This window comes from Carya illinoinensis, chromosome 6, assembly GCF_018687715.1.
Source record: "Carya illinoinensis cultivar Pawnee chromosome 6, C.illinoinensisPawnee_v1, whole genome shotgun sequence".
NCBI classification, from domain to species: domain Eukaryota; kingdom Viridiplantae; phylum Streptophyta; class Magnoliopsida; order Fagales; family Juglandaceae; genus Carya; species Carya illinoinensis.
Genome location: NC_056757.1, coordinates 10,684,995 through 10,698,147, shown reverse-complemented (window position 1 = coordinate 10,698,147; position 13,153 = coordinate 10,684,995). Strand labels below are relative to the sequence as shown.

Here is a 13,153-nt window from a genome sequence, read left to right as displayed (position 1 = left end):
CCGTCGGTGCCATTGAGCTAGAGTAGTACGTTCACCAATATGTGTAGAGGGAGATGAGGTTGAAGACAATGATTATGGAAAAATATAGAGCCCATTACGTGTGGGTCCTGTGAGGAGGAGATTCCTAGTTTGATTGTCCTTCACAGAAAAATGGGAAGAGTGAAACTCAAAGAAACAAGAATTATCAACACAAAATTGAAGAACTGAAACTAAGTTTTTAGTAATAGAAGGCACATGAAGTAAGTTTTTGAAAGTGAAAGAGGAAGAACCAGAGGAAAGACTGGATTGGACGAGGTGTTAGATAGGCAGTCTCGTTCCATCACCTACACGGATTGTGTCATCACCTTGAAATTGTTCAGATGAAATGTTCAGATTACATAAGTCATTAGTAATGTGGTGGGTTGCAGCAGAGTCGAGATACCCAGTAGAATCTGAAAGTGAAGCTGGTGCAGTGTAGTTGGCCAAGAATGAGCTGGGAGGATCAATTTGATAGGAATGATCAAACTTGTGATAGCATTGAAGAGCAATATGTCCTGTTTTGTTGCAGACTTGGCACATGGGTTGTTGAGATGTGTAGCGCTGGGCAAAAATGTGAGAGGGAGGCGATCGTCCACCACGAGGAGGGTTAAAGTTTCTACCCCTGCCTCTACCTTGACGTCCACCTCGAGGAGACCCACGACCACGGCCACTAGAGGCACTGAAATTTGCAGATGGCTCAACAATGGAGATAACACTCCGAGTTAGATGGGTCATGCGAGTTTCATGTATAAGCCAAAGTTGATACAACTCATGAGAGGAAAAGGGGTCTGCCCTTGTAGTAACAAATGTTATAAAAGACTCATAAGAGGAGCCGAGGCCATTGAGCAGGTAAGTGACTACTTCTTTGTCTGGGAGAAAGGTCCCAGTAGCAGCTAGAGAATCAACGAGAAAGTGTACCTTCCCAAAGTATGAAGAAATTGATTGATTTCCTTTTGAGAGGTTTGTAAGTTCAAACCGAATTTGAAACTCCTTTGATTGATAGTGTGATGCAAACATAGAAGCAAGAGAGAGCCACAGCGCTTGTGCTGTTGTGGAAGAAAGGACATGCCCAAGAATGGAGTCGGACAGTGAGGAGAACAGAATGCTTAGCACCAATTGGTCTGTTTGGCGCCATTTAACGAAGGCTGGATTTGGTTTGGGTCCAGTTTCGGTAGACTCAGGTAAGGTTTCTGAGGGCTTGAGTTGAGTCCCATCTACATAGCCAAAGAGGTCTTGACCTCTAAGGTAGGCTGAGATTTGAACCTTCCATAGAAGGTAATTGTCATTGTTGAGTTTGGTGGTGACGATATGAGAAAAGGAGGAGTTTTGGGCAGATGAGGTAGCCATGTATCAAGGGACGTTAGTCCTCATAGGCTCCTAATACCATGTTAGACAAAATAGAATTTCTGCAATTCAACTTATTCTCATTGAAGATTTTGTACGTATTTATACACAGTGAAGGAAGGAATAAAGGAATATTTTTCTGTTACAGAACTTGAGAGAAATGCTAACTAATTCTCTACTGTATTATTCTAGAATGTTTTGGTGTCTGCTGTTTGTACATTGAGGGAGCTCTGCTACTCTCCTTTGCCTTCGATAAGTGCAGTGCCACATGTGCCTTCTTTGTGTCTGTGAAAATGCTCCATATGTGCACTGAGTCTAATAATGCATCCCTCACAACATCGCTGCATTCCTCAAAAACTACTGCTTTGTTCACTCCCAAGGCTTTCTTTAGCTCCTCATTTTGTAACAACTCCGACACCAGTTCAGTTTTGGAAGGAAATTTCCTTGTAAAATCGTATAAAGTAGCCAATCCTGTCATGTCTCCCAACAAACTGATGACCCTAATCCTGGCATTCCTAGCCTCTGTCCAATTCCTTGATTTTGTCAGCCTGACTGCCTCCCATTGCGCTTTCTCCAACTCTCTCTTCTGCTTCTCATCGATCAAACCAGAAAAGTAAGCATTCACAGCATGAGTAGTCACTTGGGTCAACGGGTCGGTTAACCCATTTCCAATTGCAACCCCAGCTAAATTCACCTGCTCAGACGCTGGCAACTGCGCATTCTTCTTGAGAATGTAGTAACCAATTGCTGGAACATACTTTCCTGCATAGCTCTCGCCGGCAATATATATCGGACGGGAATTAAACACCGGGTCTAGTCGAATAAACGAAGTGATTGCAGCAAAAAGATGCTTGGCAACGGAGAATTGATCTCTTGGGATTTCTGCGGGTGTAGAGGCAACACTAAACCCGGTTCCAATGGGATTATCGAGGAAAAGAAGGCCGAAATGCCGGTTCCAAGAACCTGAATTCGGTTCGAGAGCAAGGGGGTCGTTCTTGGCCTTTTGAAAGTTGACACGCCAGGGGCCGAGCTCGAAGAAGTTGCCAATCATGGAGGAGCAGCCAGGGCCACCCTGGAGCCAGATAAGTAGTGGGGTTTTGGAGGCCGGGAAAATGGGTTTCTGGACCTCATAGAAAGCGTAGAAAATGGCGGAACCGGTGGAGGCATTGACGGGGAGGTAGCCTGATTTGGTGGGGAGGGCTTCGTTGGGAAAAGAAGTGCTGAAGTTGACGATGATGAAGCAGTGATACAGTGGAAAACAGGGAGCGAGATGAGAAGGAGGAGTAGGAGAAGAGTTGGGGAGTGACAAACCGTTGACTCCATTAATGGGATATGAGAGGAGTGGAGGAAGAGAGACTTGTGGCAGTGGTTCTTTGAGGAGAAAGTTTGACTGCGAAAGCCGACAACCATGTAAATGTCGCTTTTCAGTGTCGCTTCCTCATCTGAGAGCCGGCCTGACTTGTTTTATCCAGCGAGAGAGCCTATCACGCTATTTGCTAGTCTAATTTTTTAAAGAATAATGTTGACCCAACATGCCTTAATACGAGAGTCGCACGGACCCAACATGCCTTAATACGAGAGTCGCACGCTCTTTCTTTAAAATAATATAATTTATTATTAAAAAATTAATTTTTAAATATATATATTTATTTATTTAAAAAAAATGTTTGATACGGATTCTATCATTATAAATATTATTTCTCAATTTTTTCTATTTTCAAGAGAAATGCTTTAAAGATTCTATAAAATTAAATACATAAATTAACATGTTTTGATGTAATATGTTAAATTATAAAATTACTTATATTATAAAATAGATCTTATATGAAATCATATAAGTTTATGAATTTATTTTTATCCAATCCATTTGTAGTTGTAGTACTTATCTTATAATAAAATATTTTTTATAGTTTCTTTTATTTTAGTTTTCATCATTTGTTTATTCATGCAAAATATTAAAAAGTAAAAAAATAAATATTTCAAACATTTTGGCTCATATTCATTTCTTATATATATATATATTATAAAATAAGATAATTTGATAAACTAATAATATATGTTGTTAATGACGTGTTTCATACCACAAACCACACAGTTGACCTGCAATAAACAAAAAGGCGGCACTAGTTACCCTGAGAACACTTTGACGCCAAAGTCAGAATAATACAAGGGTGAGTGTGTGGAAGATGAAGTAAATCAAATAAGTCATTTATTATCTCATGTAGACTATTTATAGACACGTCAAAGGAAAAGATATCCATCCTCTATATCTCCAACGGTTTTCCTTGTTATTTGGAGTGATCCCTTCCTCATATAACGGCAATATTATCTTGCTAACACCTTGTGCCTAGACCTCTGTAGGCTATTGGGCTTACAAGTACAATGGGTTTATTGATGTATTGGGGCCATAGGTATCAAAGATCCCTTCCATATGTAATTTGCACTAAGTAATAATTATTCAATAAAAATAGGTTGTGTAAAGATGATGATGGGTAGAATATGTCTTATTAGATTCCTTAAAAACTTAAGACTCTACCATAATTAAAAGTTTAAATTAGGAGGAGATAACATTTATTTAAGGAGTATAAACGTTAAATAAGATATATTATAAATTGATATGATTTGATATATTACGTTAAATTATAAAATATTTTTACATCAATAACATTAGCATATAAATATACTTTTTACTATGTCTATATATAAATCTACTATTTTTGTTTGAGGAAGGAGAAAGTTCTAACGGCTAAAGTGCAATTTAGAGAGTGAGATGAGATGTGATGGTTTAAGATGGAAGTTAAAAATTGAATAAATATATTATTTTATTTTAATATTATTATTATTTTGAGATTTAAAAGAATTAAATTATTTATTATATTTTATATAAAAACTTAAGAAAATTATAATGATAAAATAAAATACTTTAAAACAATGTACAGGGGAGTCGTGGGTCTTTTTGAGTTCTGTCCCGGTATTTGCTTAAAACTACTTTAAATACTATTATAATGATTAATAGTTGCTTTAGTGCCTCCCGGTATTTAGGTTCGAGTTTTATCTACACACAGGCCGTGGTTTTAGGATGGTTTAGGTGAAGTGTCATTAGCTCCAAAGGTTCATTCGTCTCTGCTTGCTTTAGATTGGTTTCGTCTCTAGCCTTGATATCCTGGTCTGTGAAGACTAAGGGAGGTGGTGGAGGTTTAGGGCTTGGGTCCTCAACCACAAGAACCGAAGGAGCTAATGTCCTGATTTCTTGTACATAATATTCTTCGAACAAGATTTGTTCCCCTTTTACTTGTCCTACACCTATTTCTCTAGGGAACTTCGTTTTCAAGTGGTAAGTGGAGGTTATAATTTTCAAATTATTCATGGTCAAGAGCTCTAGTATCGCGTTGTATGACAAGTGGGCTTTCACTATCAAGAAATATGTCATTGTCATGGCCTTATTGTCTCCTTGCCCCATTATGACTAGTAGCGTAATGGCGCCTATGAACTGGACAGCTTTGTCGAAAAATCATTTCAAAGGGGCGAGCGATGGTCGCAGTCTATTTGGGCTAATGCCCATTTTGGGGAAAGCCTCCCAGAATAAAATGCCAGCTGAGCTTCCCATGTCAACCAAAATCCGCCTGGTTGTGTAATTGGCAATTAGTAGCATTACTAACAAGGCATCATCGCGGGGGTATAGTATACCCTCACAGTCTTCTTCTCCGTAGGAGATCGTGGGAGATACCCCAAGTTTGGGATATTTGGCAGGCCTGTCTACTAAGAAGACTCCATTGTATCTAGCTTGACGGGCGTGAACATTTCTCCTCGATGTTGTTGTACCCCTGCTAGCAAACCTGCTACTATAGTTCAGATTTCCCCTAAAGGAGCTTGCGCCTGCCTTCATGTTGGATGAGGGGTGTCCTGTCTTTGCTCTTTATCTTGTCACTGCCCTTTCGGGTCGTTGCTCCTCCTGGGTTCACACCATGCCCTTCCTCTCTGCTTGTCTTTACACAATCTGCCAACATCCACTCAAGCTCCCTACTTCTCGCCAACTCTGCCTCTCTTTTCTTGATCATGGAGCAATCATCTGTCCAATGACTATCAAACTGGTGGCGTTTGCAATAGCGTTGACCCCTGGAGGCCAGATGTTCATCCTTCCTCTCAACTCTTGGGTTCTCTTATGCATTTAAGTTATTGTGGACGAGGCAGGGCCCTTGATTCTACTGGGTGGGGTATCTTTCACACCCCCCGCTTCCCTGGTTCAAACTTGTCTTCTTATCCCTGTCTGAACCTTTCGAGTAGTGCCTTGTTTCTTGCTTTCTTAGTTCCAACAGATCTTGTAATGTGTCTTCTGCACTGACGTAGCCATCAACCCTATCCATGAACTCCCTTAGGGTAGAGGGATTTTTCTTGGCCAACTCGGCCATGAACGGGTTTCGGGGTTATATGCCTCCTAACAAGGCAGCGAGTGTGATCTTCTCATCTTGGTCATCGGTGGTCAACATTTCTCTGTTAAATCTGGTCAGATACGCTTTTAAACTCGCCATTTCCTTTTGCTTAATGGTTAGAAGGTAAGCCATAGGGCGTCGGCCACACCTACCCGCCATGAACTGTGTCAAAAATTGTTTATCTAGCTCCTTGTAACTATTGATGGGTCTTGGGCACAGAGTTCCAAAACAACCTCGTGCTATCCCTTCCGAGGTTAGAGGGAAGACATGACAGGCCACCTCAAATGGATAACCGTGGAGGATCATATGTGCTTTAAAGCTTTCTAGGTGGTCTATGGGATCCTTAGCCCCGTTGTACATGTCGATCTGAGATACCTTAAACTTAGGCAGGAGTGGTACTGCCATCACTTCATTACTATAAGGAAGGTCCATCTTGTTCAGCAACTGTTCCATAGAGGAGGATCCTCCTTGCCATCTCTTCATATTTCTCAACAAGACTTCTAAGCTCATCATGCAACTTCTTCTTTTGTAAATCTTCAGCATTAGCCTTTTCTGCATTGTGGGCATTGCTTTTGCCCTCTGTTTGGTCATTGTTAACCAGCGACGTAGTAGCATGCTAGCATTTCAACTCTTCGTTCTCCTTATGTAGTAGTTCTACTAGAGCTGTCGTTTCCTTCATTTTATCCGCTATATCTAACAATCTTGCTTCCTTCTCCACTGTGCTCAATTCTAGATCTATGCTTTGTCTATAATCGCCTAGTAGTTGGCATGTGAAAATCAAGGTGAAGTTTGCAAAAATCTCATAGACGACGTCACTATTAATGACGTGTTTCACATCATTAACCACACGGATGACCTACAACAAATATAGAGGCAACACTGGTTGCCCTGGAGACACTCCAATGCCAAAGTCAGAATAATATGAGAGTGAATGTATGTAGAAGATGAAGTAAATCACGTTAATCCTTTGTTAACTCATGTAGGCCATTTATAGAAGCATCAAAGGAAAAGATATCCATCCTCCATGAGTATATCTCCAGCAGTTTTTCTTGTTAGTTGGAGTGATCCCTTTCTCATATAACGATGATGTTATCCTACTAACGCCTTGCGCTTGGGCCTCCATAGACTATTGGGCTTACAGGTACAATGGCTTAATGGATGTATTGGGCCCATAGGTATCAAAGATCCCTTTCATATGTAATTTGCACCAAGTAATAATTATTCAATAAAATAGATACATGGTGTAAAGATGATGATGGGTAGAATTTGTCTTATTCAATTTGTTAAAAACTTAAGACTCCGTTAAGAGGACTCCATCATAATTAAAACTTTAAATTAGGCAAAGATGCCATTTATTTAAGTAGCTTAAATAATAAATAAGAAGATATTATAAATTAATATAATTTGATATATTACGTTAAATTATAAAATATTTTTATTTTAAAATATTTTTACATCAATCACATCAACTTATAAATATACTTTTTACCATGTCTATATATAAATCAACTATTTTTGTTTGAGGAAGGATAAAATTCTGACGACTAAAGTGCGGTTTAGAGAGTCAAATGAGATGTAATAGTTTAAAATAAAAATTAAAAATTAAAAAAATATTATTATGATATTATTTATTATCATTATCATTATTATTATGATTATTTTAAAATTAAATTATTTATTATATTTTATATAAAAATTTAAAAAAATCATAAGAATAAAATAAAACTATCAATCATAGGGTCGCTTTTGGGGCTCTAAAGCTGCGTGAGCAAGTTTTGGAGCATGGTTTTTTCTCCATAAGTGAGGCTAAAATCATATCCACGTGTCCAGACATTTTGCCATTAAGTCACGAAAGTCAAGGTTTTTGAATATTACCACAATAGCTAGATGAATAATTCTTCTTGCAGGCCGATTAAGTGGACTGCAATACAGACATAATGAAACGAGTCGTTTCATTTTAATGAAACACTGTGTTTCATTTCATTTACACGGAGACTAAGTTCAAAAGACATCCGAAGCTCTTTGAAAGCAAAAGTTGTGAAACGAGTCCGAAGCAACATACCAAGGAAGGAGTATACCCAAGTCTTTCACCCCCAGATACCCAAGTCACCCCATACCCAAATCATCGACAGAAGCTATTGACCCAAAACCCAGCAGACCCAGTCCGATACCCAGCAGCTTCGGCACCGTCGCCGTCACCTTCACGGCTCCCCATCTCCGTCGCAGCTTCCAATCGGTGCTGTAACGTATTCCGAAACTATAGTCCATCTTATTTTTCTTTTCCCTTTGTGTTTTGTGCTGGAAAATTGGTGGGGGTTTCTGGTAATTGGTGTTTGACAATGGAAAATCGTATATGTGTATTTAATATTGTCACATTGTAAATTTGTGTTAAGATCTCTACTTGTAATTATAAATTTTCTGGTTTATATTGTGTGCACCCTAAATGTTTGTTAAAATGTCTCTTTGGTCATTAACAGAGAAATTGGTCATTCACAAAGAAATTTTAGCAAATTGTAAGTAATATGAACTGCAAAACTCTTACTCTATGTTATTATCTAAAACTCTTACTCTTACTCTATGTTTTAATTAATATGAGCAGCATATAATTTCTCTGTTTTTACCATTGGTTCATTCATAATCACTTCGCGTTGAGTCAGGAAAGGTGCATGCACCCACGTGCCTAGAAAACCTGGCACCAGGACACGAGATTCCGATTGCTATAACTTATAAGCTTTTTTTCTTTTTTAAATATAATTTTAAACTGTACCCTGCTGGAGGAATCGGCTAGGCTAATTACCTTTAAACTAAGAAAAGAAATGAGGAAAACAAATCACAAAGAAAACTCATATTGGATCTGCCTACTCAACCAAGTTCGTTGTAAATTTCACTGTGCTTTGGAAATGCCATAAAAGAAAGATGGAGAATATACACTTTTCCACCTTCTAACTAACATGTATTTTACAGTACTTTGTATCCTGAACTATCAAAATTCATATACTGAACCTTCTAACTACCGTTAACTGTCAAATAGATATTTTCATTAAGATTTGTTGGTCACGATTGTACCATGTAGTTTGTGTCAGTTTCGTTAGGTTGCGATGCTGAACGCTGGAGGGAGTAAGTAATTTTTCCCAATAAATATTTATGTCAATGAAGTGAATGCTTGTTTCTTCTTTCATTGGCATACACTCTTAGATTAACTACATATTATTACTAAACACATCCATGCACAGACACCATATATATAAGGGATTGAACTACATCTTATTGCTACCAATTCATCTCATGTGGTCAGATTATGTTTTCACTACACTCCCACCAACTTTCACTTTTTTTTACATAATAATATTGTACATAATTAACTGCTTTAGGCATATAGCAAGGCAGCACTACACAGTTTCAATCGAGAGTTTTTGTTCTTGATACGCAATGTCTTCTTCATCAAATTCTTCGAATTATGCTTCAAAATGTTTATGCGGAGAGATGGCACGCCTAAAGTTATCGAAAACACCAAAAAATCCGATGCGACCTTTTTATTCCTGTCCAAATTATAATAGAGAGGTAAACACTAATTAGTCTTGTTTGTGCAAACATTCTTGTATTAATTATAATTTGTCACACTAATTAGATGTTTGCTGCAGGGAAGGCCCTACTGCGAGTACTTTTTATGGGCAGATATTGAAGTAGAAAATGAAGACAAAGTTATCTGCGAAAGAGAACATCCCTTCCAAAAGAGAGATGAAGAACTCCAAAAGAAAGAGAAAAAACTCCAAAAGAAAGAGGAAGAACTCAAACAGTGGGAGGAATATCTCCAAAAGTGGGAGGACAATTTGAATGATCGAGACATAAATCGTACACGCATACGATCCTGCATGTATTGGGGACTTGCAATTCTAATATTTTGTTGTTGGATAGGATCAAGAATAGTTACAAATTAAGTATCTTTGTATCAAACTATGTAATGTTGTTACGTAGGTTGTAATAGATAGGTTTACAACCTTTATGAATATTGTAATATTCAAACCCATTAGTTGTGTATGGAACTTTGTGAACCTGTGATATCCTATCAGTTATTATAAGTGTTATGCTTTTAGACAATTTGGATTGCCATCTTTTCAATACTAAAAGTGAGGAAATTATCTCATGTTAAAACTTTTCTATTTGTTATCTCATGAACATTACGATCCTGTAATAATTTGAGAATTAGGAAACATATCTCAATACACAGAGTTTAAAATGGTTGCAATATCCATGATTGTGCAATACATATCGATTTAAAATGTCAATAAATATCCAAGCTTCTTCAATACACCAACGTCACAACACTACACCAAGTTTACAAGAATACAAAATAGAGAGGGCTCAGATCTTATTAATAGCTTTTGGCGCAGCAGTCTTACATGTCTTTCATCAATTATCGAGAGGGCCATGAGATACGATGTTCACTTGCAAGTAGGGTAAAATATGGCAAAGTAAAAAATCATGCAAAACTCGGACTCGCAGGGATGAGGGATATAATATTTACCTGAGAAATAACACTTTGTTGTGTAGCAGGTATTTGCGAAACACCTTGTGGTGTGCCATGCAGTATTACCTCATCTGTGGGGTTTAAGACATCTTTCGTATGTGATGTTGCCTACATTGAAATACATAAACAAATTATATAAGTAAAAGATAAATGCGTTAAAACAAAATGATATTATTTAAATTGCCTACACTTTTTCTTTGTCGCTTGCTACCAGCCTTTTTGTTTTTGGTTTGCAGCTTCTCTATTGTAGGTTGTCTCCTCTTTGATGGGGGCCTCCCTTTGCCTCTGACAACATGAGGACTCAACACCTTTTTCGAACTACCAGTTTCAGCATAAATGGAAGTATGAGTGCTTGCAACTGTGGCCTGGGGCTTTGATTTGTTGTAAATTGAATTCATTGCCTTTAGCTTATCTGTCATGTCCAGGGAATTATCTTCGCTTTCACATGCATTTGTAGCTACTTCGTAACATAATTTTATCAAACCAGAGTACCGACTAGCAGCTGGTTTACCACTCAAGTCATCGTAACTGCTGCAAATGAGAGCATATCTATGTTTAATGTCCTTCCTTCACCTCTCCATAATGTATTTTTCTGGCAACTCTTGGACATCTCTTGCGGCAAAAATAGAAAGAATGTGCCTATATATAATTCCTCTCATCTCAAATAGTCCACACATGCACTTTGCCTCACACTCTTCTTCATTGAAGTATGCCTGCAAAGTTGACTTCTTGATGCCATTTTCAACTTCTTTTTGGTCATTAACTAGATACGTAGTAATTACCCTTCTGTTTTTATGATAACACAGTGAGAGTAGATAATCCCCATTACTTCTGACTGCACTTCCTTAAATTTGGAATTTGTGTACACTGCTTAAAATTTTTTCTCCATGGGCAAATGAGATATACAAGGGATTGTACAATTAAATGAATAGAAATCCGCTGTCATCTCATTCTCTACTTTCTTCCTCAGTGCATTGTCGAATTGATCTACGAATTCTTTAAATGTAGTTCCTAAATGTACATATCCATCAAAAAAGGCATTCATGCTCTCACTCATCTGAGTTGTGCTCATCCCAGCCCAAAATGTATTTTTCAGGTATACCGGAACCCAATACGTGCGCTCACTATAGAGACTCTGAAGCCAGACATTTTCATGCAATTTGTAAGTGTCAATAAACACCTCATAAGACTTCTCAAACTCGTCAGAAGTCAGAGAATCATACACACATCGCTGCAATGCACTTTTCAAACCACACTTAAATTCAGCATGTGAGCCCAACTTCTCTGGCAGTTTTCTCATTGTGTGCCACAAACAGTATCTATGCCGGGTATTTGGAAAAGTTATTGCAATAGCATTTTTCATGGCTCTGTCTTGATCAGTGATGATAGCTTTTGGTGCTCTCCCATCCATACACTTCAACCAAGTGTCAAACAACCAGACAAATGTTTCAGTATTTTCACTTGATATCAAGCCTGCTCCCAAAAGTATTGACTGTCCATGGTGGTTCACACCCACAAACGGGGCAAATGGCATGCCATATCTATTTGGTAGGTATGTTGTATCAAATGTTACAATATCTCCAAAATACTCATATGCCGCTCAGCTGCGTGTATCGGCCCAAAAGACGTTTTTTAATCAACCATCGTCATCCAAATCCATCTATGAGTAAAACCCATCATTCTTATACTGCATCCTCTCAAAATAACCACGAAGTGCATCAGCACCTCCTTTGCCAAGTCTAAGGTGTCGAGCCTTATCAATATAATTCCTTGCATCTTTTTCAATAAATGGAAGTTTCTCAAAGCCACCAGCCTCAACAACCAATGCGTTAAAACTTTTGGACATATCAATGCTTGCTTTGTCGTTAATATCTAACTACCTCTTCACGGAATCATCAATTGCACGATTACATCTAAAAAATCTTGCTTTTTGTGGACTTAACCCATGATTGTGCACATTATAGACAGTAGTTATGCATAAGATACCATTAACCAAACTTGCATTAATTCTCGCCTTACAATCAGTTTTCGTTGTCGGGCGTGGTTTAGAAAGGTTGGTAATACGTTTCCTTGCCTTACCACCACGAGCACAACCAACTGTTACATATCGAACAGTTCCATCTTCTTCTCTTTTACTTCTTTGGGTCATTATGCCGAATCCAGTCTGTCTCCCATATTGCTTGTAGTAATAAATGAGTTCTTTCTCAGTTTTAAAAAACATCCCCGGTGTTGGTTCTAAAACTCCATCATCATCATTTCTTGGCGTTGGCTCTGAAACCCCATCATTATTTCCCCACTTTGGTTCTGAAACCCCATCATCATTATATGCCGATGTTGGCTCTAATACCACATCAACATCATCATTCTCCAACACTACTTCCTCATCATTTCTAACATTTGGGGTATCCATATCATTCCTATTTTCATCAAAAAACAGCGGTCGCCTAGTAGATGTGCATTTTTCCCCTTTCTTCCATCAACAATAATCTTGATATATTTAAGCACAACACAACATAAAAGTAAAAAAAAAAATTAAATAGGCAATATGAAAACAACATAAATAAAAGATATATAAAAGCATGATGGAGTAGATATATTGATATATTTCTTCAAGTTTGTTGGGATAAAACATGTACGTAATATTTTTTGACAACTTTGAAACTAGACTTCTGATCTTACCAATACTGACATTACTGACATTACCAATACACTATCCAAAGCAAAGATTATATGTGCACGCATGGTAATTAAATGAACTCCTTTATATATAACAAATTATATATATTTATATAATGGTGCTTAAATTATATATTTAATCAAAGCGTTTAATGAA

The 13,153-nt window shown here is 37.7% G+C and overlaps 2 protein-coding genes and 1 pseudogene across 2 annotated transcripts; 1 reads left to right on the top strand and 2 right to left on the bottom strand.

Annotated features, from left to right (window-relative positions):
- Positions 1-1,435: 1,435 nt before the first annotated feature.
- On the bottom strand, positions 1,436-2,817 carry LOC122313988 (annotated as a pseudogene).
- Positions 2,818-9,183: 6,366 nt separating this feature from the next.
- LOC122313081 lies at positions 9,184-9,791 on the top strand. Its single transcript, XM_043127808.1, has 2 exons — positions 9,184-9,353; positions 9,434-9,791. The coding sequence occupies exons 1-2, from the start codon at positions 9,222-9,224 to the stop codon at positions 9,728-9,730; spliced, it is 429 nt and encodes a 142-aa protein (XP_042983742.1). The 5' UTR covers positions 9,184-9,221; the 3' UTR covers positions 9,731-9,791.
- A 142-nt stretch (positions 9,792-9,933) lies between these two features.
- Positions 9,934-12,166, bottom strand: LOC122312619 (protein FAR1-RELATED SEQUENCE 5-like). The gene is made up of 6 exons (XM_043127276.1): positions 11,994-12,166; positions 11,239-11,861; positions 10,894-11,083; positions 10,509-10,851; positions 10,318-10,428; positions 9,934-9,978 (listed from the first exon to the last, which is right to left on the bottom strand). Exons 1-6 carry the CDS (start codon positions 12,164-12,166, stop codon positions 9,934-9,936), a joined length of 1,485 nt encoding a protein of 494 aa, XP_042983210.1.
- Positions 12,167-13,153: the final 987 nt, after the last annotated feature.

What these genes read in the sequence shown, in the direction of transcription:
- LOC122313081 (XM_043127808.1), top strand. Translation starts at nt 9,222, where the DNA reads ATGTCTTCTTCATCAAATTCTTCGAATTATGCTTCAAAATGTTTATGC. An exon ending in GTCCAAATTATAATAGAGAG is followed by an intron (nt 9,354 to 9,433) that starts GTAAACACTAAT and finishes TGTTTGCTGCAG; the next exon opens with GGAAGGCCCTACTGCGAGTA.
- LOC122312619 (XM_043127276.1), bottom strand. Translation starts at nt 12,166, where the DNA reads ATGTCCAAAAGTTTTAACGCATTGGTTGTTGAGGCTGGTGGCTTTGAG. An exon ending in GAAAAATACATTATGGAGAG is followed by an intron (nt 10,852 to 10,893) that starts GTGAAGGAAGGA and finishes TCTCATTTGCAG; the next exon opens with CAGTTACGATGACTTGAGTG. An exon ending in GCAAGCGACAAAGAAAAAGT is followed by an intron (nt 10,429 to 10,508) that starts GTAGGCAATTTA and finishes ATTTCAATGTAG; the next exon opens with GCAACATCACATACGAAAGA.